The sequence below is a fragment of the Cinclus cinclus genome, chromosome 1, assembly GCF_963662255.1.
Source record: "Cinclus cinclus chromosome 1, bCinCin1.1, whole genome shotgun sequence".
NCBI lineage: Eukaryota > Metazoa > Chordata > Aves > Passeriformes > Cinclidae > Cinclus > Cinclus cinclus.
Window position 1 is genome coordinate 34,570,557 of NC_085046.1, and position 27,270 is coordinate 34,597,826.

Consider the following 27,270-nt stretch of genomic DNA (forward strand, 5'->3'; position numbering starts at 1 on the left):
TCAACTGGAGCCTTCATTGACAGGCAGGAAAATTACATTTATAAGGACCAGAAGAAATGAAACTGTGAACCTACCTAAAGAACAGAGGAGACCAGTATCAGAAGAGACAATAAAAGCAGAAGAATCATAATCAAACAGCAAGTAGGACTTGCAGCTAAAGTACAGGAAAAAGTATTACTACTGAATATGAGGGATGCTTCTAAGAGTGGGATGAAAAAGCATAGCAGTAGACTAATCTAGACTAATTAGACAAAGGAGATTAATCAAAATTAGGAAGACTACATGAATAAAACTAACACCTCTACAAGGATAAGACTGAGTGTATGAGTTTTCTGTCTCCTTTGCTCTCTTCCTTCACTAGGACTATGAAGGAAGGGGTTGAGTGAACCTTTCCTCTGCCCTCACTGCTCCTGCTCTGGGAAATCATAACACACAATGTGTTTGTGGGGGGATCCTTTTCCCATCTCATAGTTCAAAGTGAACATTGATTTCTTTTAAGTACATACTCTTTTGCTGCTTGCCTACATTCCCACACACAATAATACAACATTGTTCATCTAACATGGCTGTGAAGATCTTGGAAGTCTGCTTCCCAGGTGTAGCTTGAATTCACAAGTCACCTCCTAGTATTTTTGCAGTATCAAGAGCTAATGCATCATATCCTCTGGGGTAGGGGCATTAGCCTTCATAGAGCAAATGAAGAGTCAAAGATTTACAGGAAAAAATGAGCTTTAAACTAGGCATTATGTGCAGTCCTTTAGCATCATGCATCATGGATTGGAGAAAAGCAAGTTGTCTCAAAAGTCCCAGTAAGAAGCTCCATAAACCACAGCTCCTATAAAGAGCTGTTTCACCTTTTACATAAGCCAGTACTCACTAAAGAACTATCCTGAAGCTTTTTTAATAACAAATGCAGGTGAAGCAGCCACTTTGCAGTAGCAAAATGTGTCATGTCATTTCTTCTGCTGTCGGTTAATAAAAATAATAAGAATTAGTGTTTGTTTGTATGGGAATGAACTTCAAAGGTGTGATCAGCCATTCTCATGGTTTGTCATCTCCTTCCCTTGATATCAGCCTGGTATTTTCCCTCTGGTCACACAAACTCTCAGTACATCTCCAGGCAGAGGGATCCTCATAAGGAATAATCATAACAATGGCAATCAGTTTAGAAACACTGGTTCATGTGATTGTGAGATACCAGTGAGACATCAGCATATCTTCTCTGTATTAGTTTTCAATTTCCCTTTGACATGTTTAATCCACATAAGAAGTGCTACAGGGTCTGGACTGAAGGTGGACTAACCTAACCCTAGTCTGCAGAGCAGTGTAAGAAAGGGACAAGCACAGAGTGTCCTTGCACTGTACAGCTTCCCAGCCTCCTGCAATTAACTGTTTAGAGATTTCCCAAGGCAACTCTTCTGTTCAGATTGTGATGTTGAACAATTTGTTCCAGGTGCATTTCAGTCTTACCTTTGGTCCCACAGGTCCAGGCCATCCTATTGGTCCTGGCATCCCAGGGACACCCGGGGGACCTGGTCTGCCCTTGAATGGAAAAGATTGATTACAACGATTCATAAAACACTTTTCCTACACAGTAGTGACAGTTCACTACTGCAGACAGGGGATAAAAAGATCTACATGTACTTGTATCCATACAAATCCAATTTATGTTGAGAACAGAACCAAACCTTAAACTATTCCTGTTGCTATGGCCCTTATTCTGAACATTTCCACATTGCTAGCTATAATTGTTCTTTATTAAGGACTATATGACTGGCAATAACTCCATATGTATATACAGTTATTTATTTACTTTAATTGCTGCCTGTAAATCACTCTTTCAATATCTCCTAAAATGCTGCAGATAAATTCTATTCCACTGCATTACAGTGCTTGACAATATGATCTCAGAAATGTCATCATGACATTAAGGGACAAGAGTGAGCTCTCAGGGGCCAGACAGCTTTTAACAAGTGTTGTACAGTTTTATTTCCAACCTAAGTGACTTCTCTTTCAGAACCTACTTGTTTTTGTCAGAAGAGTAAGTGTTCATGTAGTGTGTTTAAAGTTTAGCAGTTTTTGTAGGTTGGTGTGTTACTGTCTCAAAGACATTCTGTTTTGAACCCTGGAATTTATATTAATAATATTTTTGTTTACTGTAGGGCATTTGAAAATAGATTTTAAAAAATTACCTCTTCTGTTTATGTGCTTTATATTTATTTGAATTACTGATCGGTAGTTGGTGTCAAAATCCTTGGTGTATTATTAGAAAGGTGTCAAAATCCTTGGTATATTATTAGAAGGGTACTTCTTTTCCTAGTTAGTGACCACCCCCTGCATATCTCTGATTTCATCCTGCATTTCTGTCTTCTTTAAAGTTAATTACGTTAAATGGATGTACTTAGTGACTGAGATAACATATTCTGTTTCATCACATGTAGGGGCACATATTTTTGACAGTATATCACGTCTCATATGTCACCAAGCATAGGCTTGTAGTCAGCATATTGCATTTGTGCCAAGAGGTCTGGAAGGGTAATTATTAATGGTTGTTCCTCCTTCAGGGGTAGCTGCTGAGCCTTGTTTAGACTTTGAAGGAATAAAAAGTTTGATTTTGCTTTGGGGTTTTTTTTGGTGCACCTTTTGTAATAGCTCCCATAGTCTGCTTCCCCTGTCCACACAGACACTTCAGGTAATGTCCCGCTCTTTGGCTTATCTCTGTGCTTTTACTCAGGCAATTTGTCAAATTCAAGCCAGCTGGGGCAGCTCTCCAGCCCTGCACCTGGAAATCCCTGGCATCCATTCTGGGTGCCAGTGACAGAAGCACAAGAAGGCTAAACTTCCACATTAGCTAAATTTTCTTGAACTCTTGTCTGCATCCCTGTCTGGCAACTGCGATTAAATGTTAGATTAATTTCTGAGACAGCACCTTTGTTCATACCTTTCTTCCAGGCCTGCCAATCTCCCCCTGCCAGAGAAAGGAATATGTCAGTCTTGTAGGCACCACATGAAGCACAGTGGCTCTTAAGGCAATGCATCAAATTAAAAAAAACAAAAAAGCAAGCCCACAACCTCCTCCCCAAATAAGCAAATAAACAAATACCACCAAACAAAGCACTGTGACTATAAGGCTCTTTAGGCATCATTATGGAAAAAAAATCTTTGCACATCTGAAAACATAACATATAGGCTAGCTTCAACACCTGAGCTGCCCCATACAATCCCCACTGCATGGGAGAGCTCTGCTCCTCATATCCTCCCAGAGGGACAGGGAGCTCAAAGGCCTCCAGGTCAGTAAGACTTTTGCACCTGAGATACTTTCTCAAAGCATGCCCTAAAAAGTGGTCACAGCCACAAGAAGTCATAAAATATATTTCAAGACTGAAAATCAAAGCAGAAAGATCAGGTTTTAAATTATAGCTTCAAGCCAATTCATAGCTTTGCATTCAAATTAAAGCTAAACCATCCATTCATAAGGACCACCATTCACTAAACAGACAAAGAAAAGACTGAACACCCTCCCCTGCTTCTTTGCTCCTCAAAACCACAACAAATTCCATAACAACACACACTTACTTTCTCCCCTTTTGGTCCCATTATACCAGGAATTCCTTGTGGACCCTAGGGAGGAACATGAACACAATTATCAAATTGCATTAGTGAGGTGCTTGTCTTGCATCAGCCCTTGAGCACCCTCTATGTGTCTCCTGGGACCTGAGGTGTTGGGTGTTGTGTTTTAATGTGGCCTCTGAACACCAGGTCTGTGGCACTGCTGAAAGGCAGGATGGAGAGTTGGACTGATGTGGGAAGGGCAGGGGCATCTCAAAAAGGAGGAGAACCTGCAAGAAAACCAAGCCTTGGGCAAATAAAAGATGAGACATTATCCTGAAAAATTAGCAACCAGGACATGGAGACACAGTATCAGCTGGTAAAAGAGGTCAGCCCGGGGGGTGGGAAGGGAAGTAACATAAAACATGTGGGATGGGATGGGATGGGATGGGATGGGATGGGATGGGATGGGATGGGATGGGATGGGATGGGATGGGCTCTGCTCTGCAGGATGAGATGGATGTGGAAGATTGCCACCATTTCCGAATTCTCTGTCAAGCAAGGCTGATTCTCCTTTCAGGAGACTTCTTGATCCTGGAAGACCTTGAACTTCTTTCTCAGAAAAAAAATGCCAAAAAATCCAGTTTTATTTCTAGAAGGCTTTGGTTCACAGATCACCTTTACTTTTAAATGACTAAGGAAAAGAATTGCATGGGCCTGCCTCAGAGAAGCATTGGATTCACTGTAAAAATCACTCACTCCAGGTTTGGATCCTGCCTGTCTTATACTGTCCAAAATGTGATCAAATTGTACATGAACAGGAACAAAATATACTCTCAGACACATATTACTCCAACTATTTTAGTCAGTAGAGTTATTTTAGGTTTTCAGTAGTGAAAATCAATGCAGCCTATTAGAGGCAGAACCAAATTTTATCTTATTTATTTCTTTTTACCTTAGGATACACATGGGAGGAATTACACTCAAAATTATACCATTATAAATCTAATTCTCCTTCTTACTGAATTTTATTAAAATTCAGCTATGAGTCAACAGTATGAGCTTTTGCAACTCCTGTGAAAGCCATGCAAGCTACAGAAGAATTCAGAAGTAATTACTAGATGTCTCTTTGTAAAGATAATATTTTGCTGCAGGTGGCCATTGTCACAAAAGCATTTTCCAAAAGACTGCTGGTTCTAACATTGTCCCTGTACAAGGCACAGCCCTGTAATTTGTAATTAAAAATTCCAAAGCCATGTTATACCCATCCTACTGTCTGCTATTATGATAAAACCTGCCAGCCTGCTCTATTTAAAAATATTCTTGGAGTCATCATAGGTCATTTGGTTGCAAGATTAATATTATTTATAGCAATGGACTTTGTAGAACAATAGAATTAAAACTACTTTCTTGCAATTTAAGTCAGAGAGACAATCAAGAGGATTTTTTTTTTTAAAAGACAGTCTAGCAAAGACTGAAATAACAAGTGTTTTATTTCATATGAACAGAAACTATGGATCATGGCCAATCACACTGCAAGGCTGTTTCATAATGCAAAGACTTTTCTCAAGACAGAACCAGGCAAACACCGCACATCACTTCTGACCACGCTTTTCCACTCTCATGAACTAAATGAATTTTCCTTATCTTGCATCTCAGCAAAGACAAAATGGCAAAACAATAAAGACAAAGTTCACGGGGAGTTGGAACTAGATGATCTCTAAGATCTCTTCCAACCCAAACCATCCTATGATTCTACAAAAAGAAGCCTTTGTGGTTTTCACCTTGAAACTTCCAGACTCTCCAACTGTCTTCTGAAGTACTGACTTATAAATAATTAAAGCTAAGCTTTTTGCCACATAACCGAGCCTTTACTTTGATGTGTTGTCCATACATTTTACATAACGTTTGGGTGCTTGTTACCTTCTCAGGCTGTCAAAGCCTCAGTCAGAGCTTTGCTGATCACACATCCCTGAGCCACGTCTGACATTGGCTGTATGGCAATAAACTGGCACCCAGGGGCTGGAGGAAGATCATTGTCCCAAGGCACCAGGCACAGCACATAGATTAGGACTGCCTGTGCCCCAGCAGGAACTGGAAGTGCCTCTCCACAAAAACTCTCCATTTTCTTTGGAGGGAACTGGAATGGAAAGGCAAATGGATGATCCTCTTGACAATACAGAGATGTTCATAAAAAACTTTCCTCTAGAGGTGGTTCATTTCCTCAGAAGAAGAAGGCCAGGTTGGATGGAGCAACCTGGTCTAGTTGTATTGTCTCTGTTCATTGTAGGAAGGTTGTACTTGTTGACATTTAAAGGTCCCTTCCAACTCAAACTGTTATGTGATTCTAAGATTTATGGCCTTCCTCTTAAGATTTCTGAAAAAATAAATTGTAGAAAATGAAGTGTGAGGTCAAAAAGACTGGCCTGTGCTATCCAGCAAGTCAGAGGCAGAGATGTTGCAGGTCAAGCTAGGAGACCCTGCACTTCCTGAATCCCACCCCACTGCCCTGCTGAGCCCCTCCTTGTCTCTGATTTTACTGTAGACATTTGCCTTCTCAGGGGTGTACTCCACTAACATCTCAGTCCATTTCATCCCTTGTGCAGCCACTCTACAGGCTCTTGTCCTCACAAAAAAAGGAGAACGGAGTCTAAAGCAAAGAAAAATCTGACAGGGAGCCTCTGAAGGAAAGGATGACACATCTGTGGTTTTTGATGGGTGCTACCCACTGCAAAACTCCACAAAAATGAAGTGTGAACTTGAAACAGAATGAAGTGTTTAAGGCAGGGATGGGAACATAGGGTAAGAAGCCTACATGATTTATGTAAAGTCATATCAAAATGAAATTAAGCCAGAGATTGGCATGCTTATTGAGTGGCAAAAAGCATTTTCACATGTTTCTCAGCTTTGTAAGGACTTTGGAGCAAGTGAGAGAACTATGTGGTTTCATCACGCATGCATCACTCACCTGGGGGCCAGGAGGCCCTGCAGAACAGTGTGATTCAGGCAGAGAGGAAGCCTGTATTATCTGGAGCTCATGACACAACTCTTCCATATCCAGCTTCTATGAAACATCAAACATATGAGTGAACATGCAGCCACACGTAGCCTGTTGGAGAAACACATAAAAATCCAGCCACCATATACTACACTCAAAAGAGTTTATTTGTTCCCTTTGGGAGAAGTCTGGGTCTTGTCACAATGTTATCTCCATGGATGCTTGAACATCAGCACTTCAACATAGCCTCCTGCCCCATGCTTCCTTCCCCTCCTCCTCTTCCTCCTCCTCTCACAGTGGCACATTGAAGCCAGGCTGCCCCTCTGAGCCAGCGTGGGACCCTGGGCTATTCTTAGACCTGACCCTGCCCTCTCTTCCCACTTTGCCAGCAGCAGCTCCTCTCCAAGAATAGCATCCTTGTTCCAATAATAGAGACTTCACTCAGGGAGGGCACAGGCAGCCTGAACTTCACTCCAGAAGATACTAACCCAGGGGCATTCATTCACTGCAGAGCAGAGCCACTGCCTTAAATGATCAATGAATGTCTGATCTTTTGGCTTCAATATTAAGCTTTCATGAGTGAAATACCTTATTTATGTCCTGTGACAAAAGTGATCTCCCATGGAAACAGATGAACACTGAGCCAGAAACACTGGATTAAAACAACTGATCTTCAACTTCCAAGAGAAAGGCCACTTTCCAGTAAAGCTTTGGCTACAGGCTCCAAAGAGCAAACTGCTCATAGTTTAATTCACATGGCTCCACCCTGCTCATAACTGCTTATTTTCATACCATGTTTTTATGGGGCAATGGTGTGAAGGGTGATTTTAGGCTCAGATTGCTCTCTAAGATGCTTGCAGTAACATCAGGGACCCTGGTCCTGGTCTCATTCTTATTGAAGGAGTACACAACATTCCTAAAGAGATCTTGTTATTGGATTCCCTTTCTGTGGAAATCAAGGCACAGGCAGGGGAAGTGATAAGGAAGGCAAAGGCAAATATATTTAGGTCTGGAGAGAACAGCACCCTGAGCTCAATCCTGATCAATCAGAAGGCAATGGAGGATTTCACACTGTACTTTTTCTTGGGTTACTTCTTGCCTGACATCTTACTAATCATTATTTACAGAACAATAGCAATAATTGCAGTGTTTGTATATGGTGAATAAATATTAAAATTAAGGAATAGGAATTATTGAGCAGGTAGAAAAATTCTTTATGCTGGGATGGAGAATATGTCTTAGTTAGCAGAACCTGAAGTAAGAGTACTTGGGCAAATTGCTGTGTCGTATTCCCATTTTATACTGCACATGCATATGTCAGCATATGTGTATGGACATAAATCACACATGGCAGCTTTGTGCATAGATGGGTGAGTGAAAACTCACATGCATACCAGCATCACAAATACATATGTGTTTCTGCAAAATGAAATGGTGGGGAATCAATGCCACTGGAGGATTTCAGGACCTTCATTTCACCTACTAGGTAATGCCAATGTGATGCAGAACCAGGCACAAACATATACTCTGAAATCACTGTGCAGGATGGAAAATTGTCTTTCTGTCCTTACTGGTTTACTGAATCCTCTGGCTCAGGATTGCCTTACTCTAAGAAGATTTCAAAACAGAATAAGGAAAATACTTTAAGCTAATTGAATTAACTGCAGGAACAAATCTAGCCTCATTTCATTCCTTGATCTATTTGATATTTACTTCAATCCCCAGTCTGGAATGCTGATTGTCCTCACAGAGCCATATCAGCACAGCCAGGCTGGTTTTCTGAGTGACATCATGAAGCACTGCCTGAGAGGATGCTTCATTCTTTGTCATTAAAGCTCATGTAAAAGAAGAAAAAGCCACACTTACAGTGCTCCAGCTGTGCATGAAGTACGGTGGTGGGAACAGGGGTGGTGGAGGAGGGCCAAGAAAGCAGCATGCTCTGCAGTTTAGCTGCTTCTTCTGTTCCAGGCAAGGGAGATCTGTTCAATACAAACACTCATCTGTTGTCTTGAGCAAAACAATCACTTCTTATAGACTAAGAGAAGTTGCCATTTCACAGTAATGTCCTATGTCCTGTATGTATTGATTACAATGCTGTAATCCAAGCAGGGATTTAAGAAACCTCGTGGACCCTTAAGTCTCTAAGTTCCTTCTTGTGCCAAAGGCTATGCAGAATTTAAAGTTCTAAATGTAGCTCTGACACAGGAAGAATCTAGAAAATTCCAGGTAGGTGACATTAGAAAATGAATCAAACATTTATTGTTTTCTCTGCCCTCTGTTCCAAAAGTCTGTTACAAATAGCATCTTCTGGTCCCTGTTGCAGCCGACTTGCCACCAGGAAAGCACTCAGCGCTGTTGGCCACCCCCTCCCCCATGAACTGAATCACTTCAGGCACTTCTGTGATAAGTGAGAAGTGAAAAGCTGTTCCACAACACATTTACTTGTATTTCCTCTGGAACTGCAACCAGGTTGCCATGTTTCTGATTTGTGCATCATCCCTAATAATGAATACCCCACAACCCAAACGTAGTTGATAGCTTTGTCACCAACTGATTCAGGACCTCAGCTGTGTTTTGGTAGTGTATTTAACGATTTCTAAGAGGTAAACTTCCATCAGAATATAAGAAGCTGTGACCAAGGCTCACAGAGTAAGATATTAAGATGGTTCATTTATACACTGTATTTTTTTCTCTTATTAAGCTTATTAACTTCTTGGGAAATACACCTCCGAACAGAGTAAAAGCCTTCTTCAAAGGCTTTGCCAAGGATAACAAATATTTATTTATGCCTGTTGGTTTCTTTCTCTGGATGGTAGCAGCTGGAATGGGTGCCTGTGAACTGAAGGGTGGCAGGGAGCCAGGAAGAAAAGACTATGGTGAAGTATCTGGTATTAATAGAAGAAAATCACTAAATTAAGTTTCTGGGAAGACAAACCTGATGAAATTGCTAGATTTGTGTGCAAATCAATTGCAGGCTGGATATAAGTCACATCTCAAGGTAAGGGAAGAACAGAGTTACTGCTCTTTTTTCCAGTGTCTCAGAAAATCTATTACCTCAGCTCTACCATCCCACATTAATGGAGATGGCAATGCTCTCAGTCCTGATGCCCAGAAAAGAGCTGCCCAGAGGAGTGGGATTCAGCAGCATGCAGGGGTAGTTCATGTCATCCAGATTTTTTTCCCTCTATTATAACACTATTTGTGATGATACCTTTGAGACCTGAGTCAACAGAATTCCAGAAGGGTCCATAATGAAGGCACTTTCTCAGCTTTTCCTGGCAAGTTTGAAACTCAGTCAAAAACTTCAGTTGAAGAGAAAAGCAGATTTATTTTAAAATAGGTGTATTGTTTAATTTAAATCTTTATATATGTACTGAAAATGCCAATGTCCTTTAAAAAGTAACAGAGGTGTGAGTCACCTGTCTCCAGCACTTACAAGTAATAAAATACAAAGATACAAAGTGTTAAGTTTTATACTGACTTAGCCTGAATTCAGTCACTCTTCTGCAGCTGTAAACAAGTTTTCAATTTTTCACACACAGAGTCTGTTGTTGTCTGAGTTTCAGGATTATATTTGAATGTATTGCATTGGAACAAAACAGTGCAGTATTAAGGTAATGGACAGCTTGTAATTTAACGGGGTATAAAGTGTGATCATTATTTTAGGCCACATTCCATTATAATCTTTCTTAGTGTCACCTCATTTCACAGTCTAGACAAAATTTCAGCAGGGTTATTATCATTCAACAAGAATAAGAATATTCTAGCCTGATGTAGCTTAGTTGCTAAGAGATCACTACCAGCAACGCTTTTATCTGCAGAAAAGGGTTTACATTACTGCAGTTGAACTGCTACTTAAAAAAAGTGTTTTCTTTAAATATTTTGCAAATATAAGATTAAATATAGATGTACAGCTATAGTTCTAATAGGTTGCTTATCACATCCTCATGAGTAAATTCCAGTCCTGGGTTATAAAAAAATTTGGATTCTCCTTTTTAGAAGAAAAGCCTGAAAATCTGTGGAACAGCTTTATTGTGAAAAACATTATACCTAACAGAGAGGGTAAAAAAATAGCCCCTGATTTCAGTCTTTATGATCTTGTGCTACTGCAACACAAGTTAGGTTGAAGCCTACTCTGGGTTTGCTGGTATGAACAGTAACAGCATGTACTAATCTCAATGTGGAGACAGGCAAAATCTAACAAGCAGTAACAGTAATAGATACTATTACTACAGATATTATTAGATACTATTACTAATAGATGCTATTACTATAGATAGATACTAAATTCTGATAGACACTATTAGACACTATTATTATATACCAAGTAATTATATACCATTAATAGTAAATGCTATATAGGACAAGTGTCAATTATGTAATGACTTGGGTAGTTAATATTTCAGGAGCTCCATCAGTAACCCTGGCTATACTTTGAAAGGTACATTTATCAAGCAAATATTTAAGAAAAGACTGACTCTAGACCCAAGAACTTTCCCCACTCAGGCATGACAGGTGATATGACAGCAGAGGGAGCAAAAAAATGAGTGATTAATAAAGGGACTGCAGGTAGGACTGCTATAATCTGATTTTACAGAAAGCAGCACATTTCTTTGGTACAGATTTTGTCAGTAACTGCCATAGGTCCAAGATGCACAACATTACAGTATTGCCTTGATTTATATCACAAAATGTTTACCTTGGCAGGCTTACAGGCTTTCTGCAAATGTAATGCATATTTTTAGGCTCCTCCAAGTTAGCTTTGTTTGCTAAACAGAGCTTCAGAATACTCCAGTCTCCATCAGTGGAAAAAATCTCAGCCCAAGAATAGGCTGTCATAGTTTTCTGTGAAATATGAAGACCCTGCCTACACAGAGCATGCGTTTACATATCTCTTATTGAAGCTGCTCTTTCAACAACTTCAGTGCCAAAGAATATATTCAATAAGGGGGGGAAAAAAAATAAAAAAAATAATCCTTTTAGGACTTGTCCAAAAGGCAGTTGTTTTCAAAGAAAATAAAAATTAAAATAGTCCCCTTTGGAATAGAACGTATTTACATTCTCAGGTTATTTTTCTGGTCAAGGCTAAAAGTTAACCCAGTTCAAGAAAGTGACTTTATAAACCTATGGGTATACTGCCAACAGTTGCTTCAGAAAACAGAATACTTTAGATAAAGTGTGATGTTTCCTTTTGCTTCTGCAGGTTTCTTGTGACCATAGCTGGAATTTGGGAACTCTTATTCAAGACAGTACCATGCAGAGTACCATCCTAGAGAAATCTTCAACCCCACAGCTGCAACATAAATACCAGAGATATTCTGCCCTGGATTCAAGTCAGATTAACAGGATTTCATTGAAAAAAAAAATAAATATACCATGAAAGTGACTTTAATCCTAAAATCACAGAGCTGTAGGCTGAACGCCGGGAGGAAAGGACAAGAAAGGAAACATATATTTAGCATGTGTTTCCCTTCCTATTTATGACCACATTGATCCAGCAAGCCCTGATGGAGCTATTATCCAAAGTCTTCTCACCCTGACAGCAGGGCTGGTGGCTCGCCCAGTTTGTGACAGGCAGGGCTCTGCTGGATGGAGCCCTCTGATGGCTGACACCCATCACAGATGCCTCTCCCACTCTGATGGCACTCAGAATTAATAACAAATGAGCTGGGCAGACCAGCCAGTTAATGAATGTGGGCTTGTCCAGCTGAAACTGAGACTTTCATCTGCTTTGTTGCCATTCATTCAGGCTCCTCTCAGCCTCCTTCCAAGGACATCAGAGCACCACAGGCCACAGCCACCAGTCTGTACATCCACTGCAAGAAACTAGGGCACATTTTCCTCTTAAGTTAGGAAAATTTAAGAGCTTGTTAAAGGTGCCTTTATTTAAGAGCAGATGCAGGTATTAAGCTCTCCTTCAAAATGCCAAATAGAGTGCCATCATTACCAATATATGCTTCTTTAAAGTGTGTTTTATGAAACTTTGTGACCCATGTGTGCTTTAAGGATGTATAAACAGAGATGAGAATACAGCTTTTATTTGGAACTGGGTTGAAGAGTCAAATTAGCTAATTGTCTGCATTTCTAAGTACAGTTTTGAACTTGGACCTTATAGTTGATGGCCTAAATATATCCTTTCCTATAAACCAGATTAAATATGCCAAAGAAATATATCAAGCTTAGGTAATCGTGCCTGTGTGGAGGAGGTGATGACCCATGAAATTCCCATGGGAGTTACAAGATGAGACACACAGCTTCAGCTCTCCCCTGCTACTAGTTTCCTTTTGCTTAAGATGGGCTTCAGACTCTTTAAGTCACAGAACAAAGCAGATCAGAAATTATTTCAATTAATTTTAGAAAATAAAGAAATCCAGATGAAACTTCACCAGTTTCTTTTAATAGAATCAAAGCATTCTTTAGGCTGAAAAAGACCAAAAAGTTCTAAAGGTTAACCTAGCACAGACAAGAAAATCTCATAAAAATTTAAAAGTGCTCCATATTTTTATCTCTGAAGAACCACAGGCTGTGGCAGCAGTACTTTACCAGCTGATGCACACCCAGAAACTTTAATCAATGAATGAATGAATAAATAAAAAATAAATAAATTTAAAAATCAGTCAGTGTTTCCAAAGCTTGACAGCAGCATGATCCTTGGCACGCTGCCTGGACGATGGGTCTGGATATTCACCTGGCCACAGGAGCAAGGACACTCTGTCCTCCATCCCCACCTGACATTTAGCCCACATCCCTCAGCAGCTCTGGCAGCCTGGCTGCATCTCTGCGGTCAGCCCTGGAAAACACTGCAGACATGGCAAGGTGTAGGAAAGCAAAGGGGCCTGTGGCATTTTTAAGCAAAGGAAAAGCCTTTTACTCCCTGTATGTAAACATTTTGGACATTTTACCTATTGTATGTGCATGTATGAGGACAACACGTATGCCAAAAGATTATATACTGTTCTCTCAGACTGATTGCAGAAGGAATATTCTGAGATCAGTGCAGGGAGAGAGAGAGGATGATCTGCTTGTGTTGGCTCTGCATTATGTTTCACAAAACAGTGAAAAATCCCAGAAAAATCTGATGGGTATAGTAGGTTATAAAATGGGTTTGTAAAACAAACCTATGTCTTATAAATCCCAATAAACATGACAGGGCTATTCTGTGCAATTTTCCTTCTATTGCCTTTCACTGGCACAGCTCCAGAGCTCCAGACACTGCTAAAAATATTGACTATTCTAAGCACTCCCCATCAGTGGATGAGAAACTGAGGCACAGAGAAGTTAAGCAAGTCCCCCAAGTCCAGGGATAACTCAATTACAGTACCAGAAACAGACTTCCAATCTGCTGAACTACAGTATCTCATCTCAATCATGTTGTGATCCAGATCGTAAAACTCAACTGCTCATCACACCAGAGCAATAGTATAAATACTCTGAATATTAAAGCCTAAGAATTTACCATTATCTGTAGAAGAGCCTGAAGCCCTAAAGATTAAAGTGGGCTGGCTGCTGCATCAGCCCTCAAAGAGTTCTGCGTGTCATTCAGTGCCACACAGGCCTCTCCCACTTTGTGTAAGATCAGTAGCAGAAAAGCTGAGACACCAGTTACACCCTTCTGCAACTGCAAGATCATAATCTGTCAGTGCTGGCATAGATCAAACATGTACTTGACTTTGATGTTGCCCCACCATATGCTCAGACAGCCCCAGACAATCCCTATGAGACTGTGGTGTTGCTGCCTGCTCAAAAAGACTTCAGAGAAAAGCCTCTCAATTCTTCTTTGAAAGTTTGTTGCCATCAACTAGATTAATTCCTCCTGTCTCCCTTGATGAAACAAATTCCCAGGACAGCAGACTTTATTCTTCTGCCTTTGACCAAAAAACCCCGATTTATAACAACTTTGTATTGTAAAGAAATGTTAGTTTCGTAGTTTCAAGAAGCTGGTAAAAATACTCCATAATCACTTCCCTGGGTAGAAGAAAACCGAAATTGTAGCTCTGCCTTTACCTGTGTGCTTTCCCCAGAAGCCTACATCTATCCATACCCTCTTGCTAGCTCCTGAGGAAGATGGTTAAACTCTTTTCCCCACAATGTATCAATTCTTCTCTGTGGTTTTCCAACACCCATCTTATCTTCCCAAACTCCCTTTCACTATCACAGCTCTGTCCCTACAGAAAAAGTCCCCACAATTTCCCTTCCATTCAAGGGGTGATTCCTTGGAGAGGAGAATAAATACAACACCTAACTTGGGGTCTGTAAAAAACAAACAAGCAAAAAAACTGTAGAGTTTTTCCTCTCTTGTTTATTTCTGATCTTCCTCAGACAATTGCCCTGGATTTGAAGGTCTTGCCCTGTTCTTGTCTACCTTCCAAGCTGCAGCACAGGACAGATCTCCCAGCTGTGTCCTGGCTGAGAGCTGTGCTGCACCACAGCTGATTCTGCAGCCACACACCATCCTAGCACCAGGAGTTAAAGACTGCAGGGTCTATTGTGACAACAAATGTCCTCCTGTCTAAACACAACTGATACTTTTCTATAGTTTTAACTAAGATTAGCAGTTTCTTTTGCTGCAGTCACACTGCTGGTGCTTCTGCGCCAATAGCCCACCCAATGGGAAGCCTCAGTGTCTGACAAGAAACAGATTGTCAAATGAAGGAGGCTAAAATGTGAATTCACAGACTGTTTCCCTCCTGTGCAGGGGTTTAGAAATATTGACATACCCACAAATGAACTGTCTGTACTAAAAGCAGAGGCTTAGAAGCACCAAATGTCTGCAGCTACATAGGGACTAAGCTGATTTTGCAGCACTTTGGATAGCTTGTTGGTGGAGCTTCTATCCTTTCAGTAAAAACACCTGATTTTGAAACAGCTTGTTTTGCTGTGCTGGAATTTAAGCCTCGACCTTTCAGTCTGCTCATGACAAAAATCTAGTATTCACCAGCATGTCTAATACCCACGGACTACAGGCAGTGCTGTCCTCATTCATGGCAATGGTACAGCATGGACAAGCTTGGATCAGCTGGATTTCCACGTCAGCTCCAGATCACTTTCAGACGAGGTTCCCATTTGGGAAATGCTGCCTGTCGAAAGCATTCATAGGTTATAGAAAAACCTCCAGATCAGTTCCTGCTTCCTTGGCTGGAAAGCCAAGCAAGCACGGTTTCAGCTCCTGTACTGACCTCTGTCCCTGGCAGCTGGAGGACTTATATAAGCAAGTGCATGTCATTATATTCAACTTCAATAGCATTTCACTGAACCCTTTCCCTTCACCTTCATTATCACTGAACCTCTTTTGACAAGACAAGTACCTTGTCAACCAGTAATGCCATAAACACATCAGAAACCTCTTTCTTCTCCTGCGTGCAAGACCAGGGCCATACCCAAGAAGCTTTGCTGCAGACAAGTTCCATCTTTCTCACTAGAGGCTATGTTCTCTTCTGATTTTTATTTACTGCTGCAAGTCAAATGTCCAGCCTCCTGAACTGCCTCTGATGTCCTTTCCTTGTCCCTTGTCCTTTGTCCCTTACCTGCAGGATCAAGTGGGCTCCCACTCGCAGGTTTACCATGAATTTCAGACCATCTATGGGGGACCTTGGCTACTGTGGATGACATCAGTGCTCCCTTTGCCCTTGCTGTTGAGAAGGTGGATGCAAGCACAGAGTCACGGACAGGCTGTGCACCAGTGTGGCTGCTCTGCTCTCATCTTACACAGCATACACCACCAGAGAGGTCTGTGAGTCCTGTCTTTCTTTTCTGAGTACCATCTACACTGACCTGAGCAGGACACCCGGTTTGGGATTTTCACAGGTCATATCTACCAGGGGAGAATATGCAGATAAAGTCAAATCAGGTAGTTTTTCAAACTCTGCTTATTTAAAGACTCATTTACTTGAAGCAACAGTAACCACATCATACCAAGCTGTTAATTTGCTACCAGTCCAAGCCTTTCCCCAGAGGCTGCCCAGGAGCTGTCTTCTTTATTAGCTGAGAAGGATAGCCACCATGCCTTCCTTCTTTTGGCTTATCTTTCCAGCTACCCACTTGGGATATCAAGTTAAAACAGCCAATCCCAAGGTTATTTTCTTCTCTGAAGTTGAACAGAGAATCTACTGAAAGATTATTTTGAGTCCCTTTCAGGCTCATATGAGTCACAAACAAGACAGAAAACTCTCAAACGTCCTTCCCCAAGACCTTTGGCTACTCAGCTCCAAGCTGGGGGCTTGCTCTCTGATGGCCAAAGATACATTGCTTTCCTTCTTCTAATGAAGCTGTAGCCTTTGCCAGTGGCTCATTTCCATCAAGAATTTTAATCTAACCACAGCTTTCCTGCTTATTTCCTGTTTGTTCCATCAGAAACCCAATAACCAATGGTATCAGGATGGTCAGCACCTCCTGGGCCCATGCTGACTTTACAGAGCAGAGCCAGGCTTCCTTGCCTGGTCTGATATATTTGCTTGCTAGTCACCCTTTGGGCTATTTTACCAGCAGGGTCTGGCTGCTGCCTTTTGAGAATCTTCAAGTTTTTACTTTTCATCTTGTTTTAAATTCATTCTGCAACTTACTTTCTCCTGGGAACACACTGATAAGTCATTTTCTTGTGATTTTACATAAATATTTACAATTACTCCCTTTAGAAACAAAATACATCCACCTGACATCTTTGCTGTCCATTATGACAACAGTTAGGGTTCCTACAGGGAAAAGAAAACCAAACCCTGACGAGGTCAGATATTCCTTTTATAGAAAGACAGTCTTGATCCTAAGTCCCTCAGTGTCAGGAATCATTCCTTGTTGCTGCATCCTTTCTCTCCTGCTGTTTCTCTCACAAATGCACAATGCCCTCTCCCCACAGCACAGCACAGCAGTGGCTCCCAAGGTCTCTTCTCTGTGCTGCCCAGCCACCCACTGCTGTCACCCCCCACAGCTCCTTTTCCCAGCCCACTTTGCCCATCATCACAGCTCCAACAATGTCAGTCCACAAGAAAACCAAATTAGTTTCTGCAGCTGTGCCACATGAAGTCTGGTTGCAAATACTGCACCTTCCTGACTCAAAGAGGATAAACTTATGCCCAGTGAGATATAATTTTCCTTTTCTTCAGGAAAATAATAAGACAAAGGCAAAGAAAGTGTGAGGAATACTGCCAATAGAGCTCTGATATCCCATAGAGTTCTTTCAAACTGATCCACCATAATATTTCCAAAGGATTACGGATCAGTATTGACTGTAGGAGCCAACTGAATCAAGGGATGCATTTGTGGCATGCACAAAAGGCCAGAAGAAGCATGAAGATGCAGTTCTTTTTCTTGGGACGCTTCTGGTAATTTAAATACTGTCCCATCTCTCTGTGAAATGTCGGGCCCAGATGAGCAGTAAAAGGGAGGAGAAGGAATGAGGAGGAGAGGAAGAGAGTCTTTCTACTACCAGAGTTTGGAAGGTGGCTTCCTTCAGGCTGGCTCTTACAAGGTGCAGACTGGTTCATGTAGCCCTACTAAACATGACTACAGAACTCATGCCTTGATCATGTGAGCACAGCAGTTCAGGAACCTCAGTAGGGCAGAGCTCTGAAAAATAGATGTGAATGACACCACAAAGACAAGTGGTGTAAGGGTGGGATGTGACAGGTACCCTGAAAATAACCTGCTGTCTCCAGGGGCTGAGTTATCCATCCCGGGGGTCTTCACTGCCACGTGGAACCACAGCCACATGCTGTTATGTTGTATTATTCCCTGGAACATTTTCTCCAGAAATGACGATTCAGCACCATGAGACTCAACTCTTTGGAGCTGACATGACACTCAAAATACTCCTAGAAACAAAGATGCACTTTTGCTTGAGGCTGATGGGAGTCTAAGGTGGGGTTGGCAGAAAACAAAGATCCAGATTATTCTTCTTTCCCCACTTACTGTACAAACACTTTTCCACCCTGAAGGCTGTTGTTTCCCCTTTGCTTTCTAGTTACTGCTTTGTGACCTGTAAGCGTTTTTAATTGTGACCTGTTGCTATGCAAAGATGTGTGAAGACAGAAATAAAATTACTTGTAGGCCAGAAGTTTTCAGACATACCTAGAAGATACTCGAGTGGCTTTTTCCCAACTACAGGAAAGATAAGTGATCACTTAAGAACATCCTGTCTGCTAAATGGGATTAGTTTCAGAATTTGGAAGTGCATTGCTGAAATTCATTCTTTAAATGTGGAATTTCATCCTGGTGCCAAATACAAATGATTGACTTAGCTGACAGTCAGAGAACATTTGAGAAACCACTAAAATGACTGGAAATGTAAGTGGAATTAATTCACCTTCAGTGTAAATGGAATTAATTCATTTTCTGGGCCCGCTGTCAGATTTCTACCAGAAAAATCAGAATTTACTATTTTTTCCTTAGAAATTTCTTGAAATGCAGATGCAACCAGAGCAGTAAAGTAATCCCTTGTTATATAATTTTTAATAACAAATAGCCCTGATTAACAAGTAATAATGACACACAGGTATGTCTCAATCCAGCCCTGCTGCTGTGGGATTATGACAGAATCTTTGGCCCACTGCTATTTTTTTTCCCATGTATTATCAAGCAAACATTGATAATACATACATGATAGGGGCCTCACTAAGAGCTTTCTGTGCAGCAAGAAGAGCAGAACTTTGGGACTTTGGGACTTTGCCACGGAGCAGATCATGGGGTGGGGATCTGCCCAAGGCAGTCTTTGCAGACAAGACCCCAGGACTGCCCTGTGGGAAATGCTCCACGACAAAGAGCAGGCTCTGGCATTCTCCTTCATGTTTACCTCTTCTACTATGGTTTCAGCAGAGATGACAAGTCTTCCCTCTTCTTAGGGACAGGTTATTTGTTGAACTGTCATTTCTCAACAGGACAGCTCAAATGTCTTCTGTGGACACACAAGTGGGTGCCACAGGAGAAGGCAGTGGAAACATCATATTCTTGTTTGTCTGTGTGGCATCTACAAGCATCAAAGAATCATAAAGTTCTTCAAAACAAATTGTGAGGTCTGATGTTATTGCAAAGCAATTTGGAGTGTATCAGGGAAAATAAATCCTGGTGATTCCTGTACCTCACCATTAACTAACCTCAACAAAATGGAAAAAAACACATACCAATAAAAAATAAATGGCAACAAATTTAAAGGCTCTTTAGCATCTGAGAGAGCTTGAATGTAAACCACCTGGCTCCATGGGTACAGCAGAGGGATTTGAGACCAAAAGGCCGTGTGCCTACAATTCCATGTCTAGGGTTGATTTTATGTACAGACTTAAAATACGCACCCCTTTGATCACTGTGAAAGCTATGGGGAGGATCTATAGGTATAGCAGGCCCTGGGCTGCCAACCTGATTTGAACTATCTCAAATCTGACACTGAAGGAACACAGGACATTAGTTAGAAGCATCTGTATTGATACAGAATAACAGACAGAAGGTGAGAGACAGCAATTTGCCATAAATTGGTGAAAGTTCCTCAAAGAAGATGGAGTCAGAGCTCTCACTGGCTTTCCCCTTCCTTCACACAGAACGTGACTGAAGGAAAGTCTTGCTGCTGAAACTGTAAAATGAATTAAGAGGGATTTCCAGTGCCCCGGCTCAGCTGGCAACTAATTTGTTTTGTCTTTGCCTAGCAGGGATTTTCCATGCAGTGGACTCTTGTTTGCTATGTAAGTCATCCGAGTATTTGTTAGTGTCATAGCCAGAGCCAGATGATGTTTATTCTGCTAACATCCAGTCGGGCTCCAGCAGCACTCATTGAGGTCAGGGCTTTATTTATAGAAGCAGATATACATTGAGATTCATTTTCTTTCCCTTGCTGTATTCTACCTAAACTCATCCAAAGTAGAAAGAATCATGCAGACATGCAAGTAATAAACTAATTGGGCCAGATCCATGCATTAGCACAGCACCACAGAGGCCAATGGAAAAAAAGCATTTTTGAACAGCTGAGGATCTTGCCCATTATTTCTCATGGGGAAGGGAAGGGAGGGGTTTAAAACCAGAAATTATAAAGCAAATAGCAAAACTGACCAAGCAACAAAATGTCCTGGCGTGTGGCAGAACAAGTCCGCAATGCAAAATCCTTCAGCTGAGATCTGCAATTTGAAGGTTTTATTTCCTGCTGTGCTCCCAATCACCAGAAAGTGCAAGAATCGGAGTGCAGAGTGCTCCAAGCAAGGAAAAGTAACGACTTAAAGCAAATTACCTGCTGAAAGTGAGAAGACATTGTCAGCGTACGTGGTCTGAGACAAAGCAAAGCAGGAGAAAAGCAGCAGGTAAGATCCCTGGACAAGAGGGCTGAGGACCAGCATGCTGGCTCTGCCCTGGCAGATCCCAGCTCAGAGGCGCAGGGCTGCTTTGGGGTTCTCTCTCTCTCCCCTCTCTCCCTCTCTGCTTGCCTGCTCTCTGCCTCTGCCCTCACTATGGGATGCGTGTGTGTGTCTGTGTGTGTATGTCTCCCTCTCTCTCTCTCTCTCTCTTCCCCCTCCCTCTCCGTGCCTTTAGGAAGAAAGAATGCCAACCATTTCCCATTAAATCTTCTCCTTACACTAGACACAGTTATATTTAACTCCTGTGCTGGATCAGTTGCCCCTATTGTGGACATTAGCTGCTAAAACTGAGGCATGGGGGATTCTGGTTTTGCTAACAGAAGCAAAAAGGCACTTTGGATAATAATAATGATGAGCAGGGAGAAATTAAGAACTGAACTGTAAACAGAATCCTTCAGTACAGGCAACCAGACGCTGGTGTCGAGATGGATAAAATCCCTGATTGATCATCTTCTACAGGTCACTAACTGCCTTAATGAGAGAGATGAGCAGTGACCTAACATCTGCTTATCCCTGGCAGCTATGAGTGTTGCATTCGTGTAGAGTGCAGCTCAAGGTGAGGGATGCCACAAAGGCTTCAGGAACCGACAAGCACATTATTATTATTTTGGATTTAAGTGAAAATGGCAGTATCACGGACAGTGACAGACACTGCAGGACAGCAGAGTTCACTGATGGAGTGCAACGGGGAAGAAACAATACACAGGCCACGATGGGGTGAATGAAATGCTATCAGCTCTGGGGGTGGAGATGGTCAACACACTACACAGTGCTATGTGAAGAAAACAAACCTCCCACTCCCTGAAAAGCAGCAGGTGCCCTCACTACCTGTACACAAGTTTGGGGTTTCTGTGCCTTACTGCAACATGCAGGGCTTTGCAGATTAATTTGTGCCCTCTGAATAAGTAGCAGAGAGATCTTCCTCTCTGCCTGGAATCCAACAGTGGATTCTTTGAAAATCAGAGGTACATTCTTTGCTGTGGAAAGCATTACTCTCTCCTAGATGGAGATGGTTTTCTTGGCCCACTGTTTATAGTTTATAGAATTACATCTGCCTTATACATTTCTGTCCCTAAAGGACATGCTTAATATAACCATAATGCTTTCTAAAATCTCTTTCCAGTACTGCAATATTTTTGATAACATATTTTCTACTTTAATTTAATCTTATCTACTTTATTCCACTGTCCGTTACTTTTCACTATTTGGCTTTTCTTAGTGAAGATAGTAATTTGGTTTCTTTCTTCTTTGACCAAGATAACCGTGGATTAAGTGAGTGCCATTAGTTCTCCTGGCATGCATCCTTTCTCAGAGGGAAAGGAATAGCTCTTGGGAAGTTTATCATGACAAGCCCTAAGCACGCAAGATAAATGCCCAGCTGCAATCTCCACTTTAGAAGCCTTCATGAAGGCCGGAAAAAATTGCTCAAAAGTTAAAATGTCAAGATTGTATTAAAAGATTCACCTCTGAAAATATTTGACCAACAGAATAGTTAGTCAAAGGAACAAGTGAGTAATTTCAAATCCTGTTGAAATCCTCCTGCAGCCTTTTAGCAATTGAAAATTTGGTAGAAATTTCTAGTACAAAACAAGTTCAATTTGATAAGGAAATAATTCATCCAATAATACTAGAAAGAATTAAGATCATGCAGTAGGACAAATATCTTTCCCCTCCTTCTATGATACTATATCAGAGGTAGCCAGAAGTGGTACAGAAAGCCAGGGCTGGTTCAGAGTTATGAAAAACAGATAAAGTTAGCTTTGCAGTCAATTCTTAAATAGATACTTTTTAATCCACTTATTGCAGTGGAGAACCCTGATTAAAATGGAGGTTTTGTCAATGTTCTCCTTTCTTTCAGCATAGCATCTCCATCACTCTGAGCCTGTTTGACCTGAAATGGCTCTCAGCCAATGTGAGAAGAAAGCTCTGTGGGCACATCCTCTTCTGTGGAAAACACACCATCTTCCACAAAAACTCAAAAGGAGACATTTGAACTTACGTTCATTTTGAAGAAAGCTCTTACATCTTCACAATGTAGTTCTATTCCCTCTTTAGATTTTAGTGGAAAGCTCTCATTGCAGGGAAGCAAGCCAGGCCATGTCAGAGTGCAAGTCCTGTGCTCTGTTTCCTCTAATTTTGAGGTGTTGGCCTTACCAGCTGAGGCTGCTGGCAAGGTTGGTAATGGTTTCACGAGAGAAGAACAAAGTCCATTGGAAATCAAATGGACAGTAGCTGTGGCCTTACTGATTTGACTTAGGCAGGTGACAGCCCATCAGACTGACATTCCATGCTCCAGGCTGGATGACAAGGTTGTACACCTGGTCACACAGCTTCTTTCTGACCTCCGTGGCATCAGTGCCTATGGCAGAGAGAATCTTGAGGAGGGAAAGTGCCATGTAGTAGGGGGAGTCTGGCATGAGAGACTTTACAAACGTGTGCTTTCCAGGCCCTGAGCCCCATGAACTTGCTCAGCCAAACAATGCATTTCTCTACCTATTCCCTTTATATATTTTTTTTTTTTTTGTGGTAGATGCCACAGCAACTAAAAATGCCAAAAGTCAACCACCACATAATGAAAAAAAATAGCCTGAAAAGTTTGTCTGCTCAAGGAGCTGTTGCTTGACCTTTTCAGTCCAAACCTGAGCTCTCAGAAGCACATGGAGGAATCTGCTGATGTACCATGTAAACAGAATTTACGAGTCTTTTTCTATGAGAGAATTATTGAACACTTGTTAAAAAGAAGGCTTCTTCCCAGCCCTGTTCACTTTTTGTTGGCAGGTACTGCATCAATGAGACAAGGTAAAATGAATATAATTAAAATACCATCAATCTCAAAATTATTTCATGAACACAATTCTACTTAGAAGGACAAGGATAATAATGGAATATTTTCGGTCAGATAGGTCATCTAGTCCAATCCCCTGCAAGAAGCAAAGACATTTCAACTAGATCAGGTTGCTCAGAGCCCCATCCAACCTGAACTTGAATGTTTATAGGGAAGGGGCATCCACCATTTCATGGGGCAAACTGTTCCACTGTCTCACCATCCTCACCACAAAGAATTTTTTCCTTTTATCTAGCCTAGATCTGCCCTCTTTTAGTTTAAAACCATTCCCCCTTGTTCTGTTGAGATACTCAATATATAATTGAGAATTTCTAGTTAAAAGTCTGAAAGCTCTTTTACTGAGTGGGGCAAAGGTAAAACAGCCACCCCAAGTTAATGCAGTAATTCAATAACAGCTTGTGTCTGCAAAGTAGCACAGAAGAAACCTGTTCATTCAATTAGAGCAGGAGCTGGAAAATAATCTTTATAATTACATTTTCCTCGTGAGATAGTTATTTAGCAACAATTGTTTTTCACAATGAAAATACATGTTCAGTTTTGCACACTTGAATCAGTTATGTCCAACACTTAGATTTAGTGCTATGACAACATAGCTAATGTCACCTTGGAAGATGATGGTACCTAAAGGCAGTTGCTGAAGCAAAATTATAATAAGTGCAGAAAGCCAGTGAGTGGCTTCACCACTTCCTTGCTGGTGTATTTAAATTTAATTCAGAAGCCCATATAGGAACAGACCCACTAACCGTGCGATGAAGCAAATCCAAGCACTTTCACACTTGAAGCTCTGGCTTACCCCACAGCTCCAGCCGTGCCAGTCACCCAGCTGGACATCAGGACAGGAGCAGGTGGTTGGATAAAGGTAAGCCAGCAGTAGTCAGTCTTCAGATTACCACCCATGGCATGAACAGGGTGGAGGATGGCATTCATGGCGGGACATTCATGACTAGCAGTTTCCAAAAGCATCTCCTTTTTGCAAATTAGCCACTTAATGGATGTTATACATTTCACGACAAGCAGCAGCCTTCTGGCCTCCTCTTTTCTCTGTACTCTATGGTTCACAGATATACAAAACTGACTATGGGAGACAGTTTATCTTTACACTCTTCAGAGCATATTTGTTTACAGAGCCCAGCTCTCATCCCATGTTTAGAAAGCTCACCTAATGTTGCACTTTTAAACTTAATTCAAAGGCTTAGTCCTTCACTTTTTTCACTCCTATGAGTAATCCTCATGCATACATTTCTTTTTCTACTGAAGACTATAGAACAAAAGAGTTAAGGACATGATTAAAATTTATGAGATAATTCAAAGCGACTTCCATCAAAACTACCAAAACCATCCCACTTTTGGCCTTGTATTGTTGGAGGGTACAATTAAGCAGAAGAACTTAAAAACAATCATTCAGGTGCTGACCTTTATAAAAGCACTCTTCCTCTTTTTCACTTCATTTTTCTTGTAAACCTTGTCTTTCAAACTGCAGAACATGCAATGCTTCTTGTATGAGATGCACTCACCATACATGCTCACACATACACTGAGAAAAAAACATATATGCCCAGGATTGCCAGGTTTTTGAAGTCTGGGCAAACATGGAAAACCTCAGAATGATTCACAGAAAAATGTCCTACAGGAAAAAGAAGATGGCCTTGACTGTTGTAGTCCCAGCCAACTGAGGTCTCTTGTCACCAGTATCTAAATATATAAAATGTATTCAACATCCTCGGACAGTGAACCACAAACAAGTCACAGCTATAAGCCCAGTCTGGTCTTGGTATTTGCAACTAGAGGAGATGGAAATAATGTGCAGGGTAATTTTATTCATCTTATTTTCATTTGGATTGTCTACTGCTATTTACTTCTATTAGTAAATGTCTGCAGAATGCTCTGCCTGTACCAGCACTGCTGCCGTGCTGCTGGAGGAACAGAACACAGGAATATCTGGCAGTAATTGGCTCCCACAACTCCTAATTTAAGTGATTTATCATCTAGCTTGCCAAAGAGCCCAATGAATTAAACAACACAAAGGACAATCTTCTTTTTCTCTGTCAACAGGGAAAATCAGTAATTTTTTTCAGAAAAAAATAGTAATGTCATTATTTTAATGCTCACACTAGACTCAGGAATTTTAATTCCAGAGAGCTTCACAGATGCCTGGCAATGTAGCATCCTGCAGTACAGCACATTATACCACTGAGATGCAAACAAACATGGATCCAAACACCAGTGCCTAGGAGAATATATGCCTAGGAAAATGCCCCAAACACAGGGATCCTCTACAGAAGATTTTAGTGCCCTTCAGATGAATGGCCAAAGCACCACTAATTCAGGAAAACACTTAATCATGAGTGTAACCACAGGCCAGCAAGTGAAAGCAATGAAGGTGCTCCTGAAATGAAGCATATGCATAGGTAACTTTGCCAAATCAGGGCCTGAAAAAGCTGCAGATGCCTTGTCTTTTAAATAACATGAAGCCTCCTTTTCCCATGGCTCACTTTTCTCTGTCCTGGAGACCTCTGGGCACTAAATGTTTTGGGATCATGTGACTTACAGAATGCAAAACCAGGAGAAGAGCTGCTAAACCCACTTGGGGAGCAGTGTTAGAAGACAACATCCAAGGGCTTACCCAAAGGCTTGACAGAAGAACCAACATTATAGAGCTGGGGAAATGTAAAGAAATAGGTCACAGTAGAACAGCAAGAAGAAATAGCAGAACGTTTTTGATTTTTAGGATGTTTTAAGCAAATGAATAGTTACAAGTGGTGACCATGACACTACAGCAAGCAGGACTCAATGAGAATCTTCTAGCACCATAGCTGCTGGGCAAGCCACATCCATGGTGGAAAACTGCCCTGTTTTTGTGAGCTGATAATGAATTTCAGGCTGATTTTAAAAGATGCCAGTTCAGGTTAAAGGTGGAGAGGATTTCTCTTTATACAGTGGTTCAAATTTTGAAGTCCAGCTACACTGCTACCATGGCAGCCATAGAAAATGCCTGGGCATTACCTGTTGCCCTGTCATTCTGGGATGCCAAGGTTGTCATCTTCCAAACACAGGGTAACCGAACCTAATCAAATTAAACAAGTGCATTTTCCTAGCACCCTTTGCAGACTCGGGGAACTGTAATTAATGCTGTGTTAGGATTTCCATTATAAAGTCCTACTTTTGAAGCTTCACTAATTTGTATTTAAGACATCCTTACCAAATAGCAATTTGGCACACACAGATGAAAACTTAGAGAAAGAACAGTTTCTGCACCAAAATCATTAATAAGGTCTCACTGATTTCAACTACATAAAATGATACCCAGCATTAGCTGCTTAGGTGGGGTAGATTTAAATTCCTGGCAGGGCTGAAATATTAATTTTACCTAACATACTTTTTACTTATTTTCTGGGCACTTGAATGATACCCCTGTTTTTGCAGAGCAAGCAGGTGTTTTATAGACTGGTTAAGGAAGCTTTCATACCCCAATCCCAGAGCCATGTCTCCTTGCTCTAAGAAGGATGCACTGCTTTGGCTGGAACCTGACGTACGCCTGCACATCCACCAGTTGT

The 27,270-nt window shown here is 41.3% G+C and overlaps 1 protein-coding gene across 1 annotated transcript in view; it reads right to left on the reverse strand.

Moving 5' to 3' along the window:
• Positions 1-20,853, reverse strand: part of COLQ (collagen like tail subunit of asymmetric acetylcholinesterase) — a 37,953-nt gene extending 17,100 nt beyond the window's left edge. The window contains exons 1-6 of the mRNA XM_062496063.1: positions 20,748-20,853; positions 8,414-8,526; positions 6,518-6,613; positions 3,577-3,621; positions 2,942-2,968; positions 1,471-1,542 (exon numbers count right to left, since the gene is read on the reverse strand). Coding sequence (XP_062352047.1) covers positions 1,471-1,542; positions 2,942-2,968; positions 3,577-3,621; positions 6,518-6,613; positions 8,414-8,526; positions 20,748-20,853 — 459 coding nt within the window. The remainder of the gene's footprint in view (positions 1-1,470; positions 1,543-2,941; positions 2,969-3,576; positions 3,622-6,517; positions 6,614-8,413; positions 8,527-20,747) is intronic.
• Between the last annotated feature and the right edge of the window lie 6,417 nt (positions 20,854-27,270).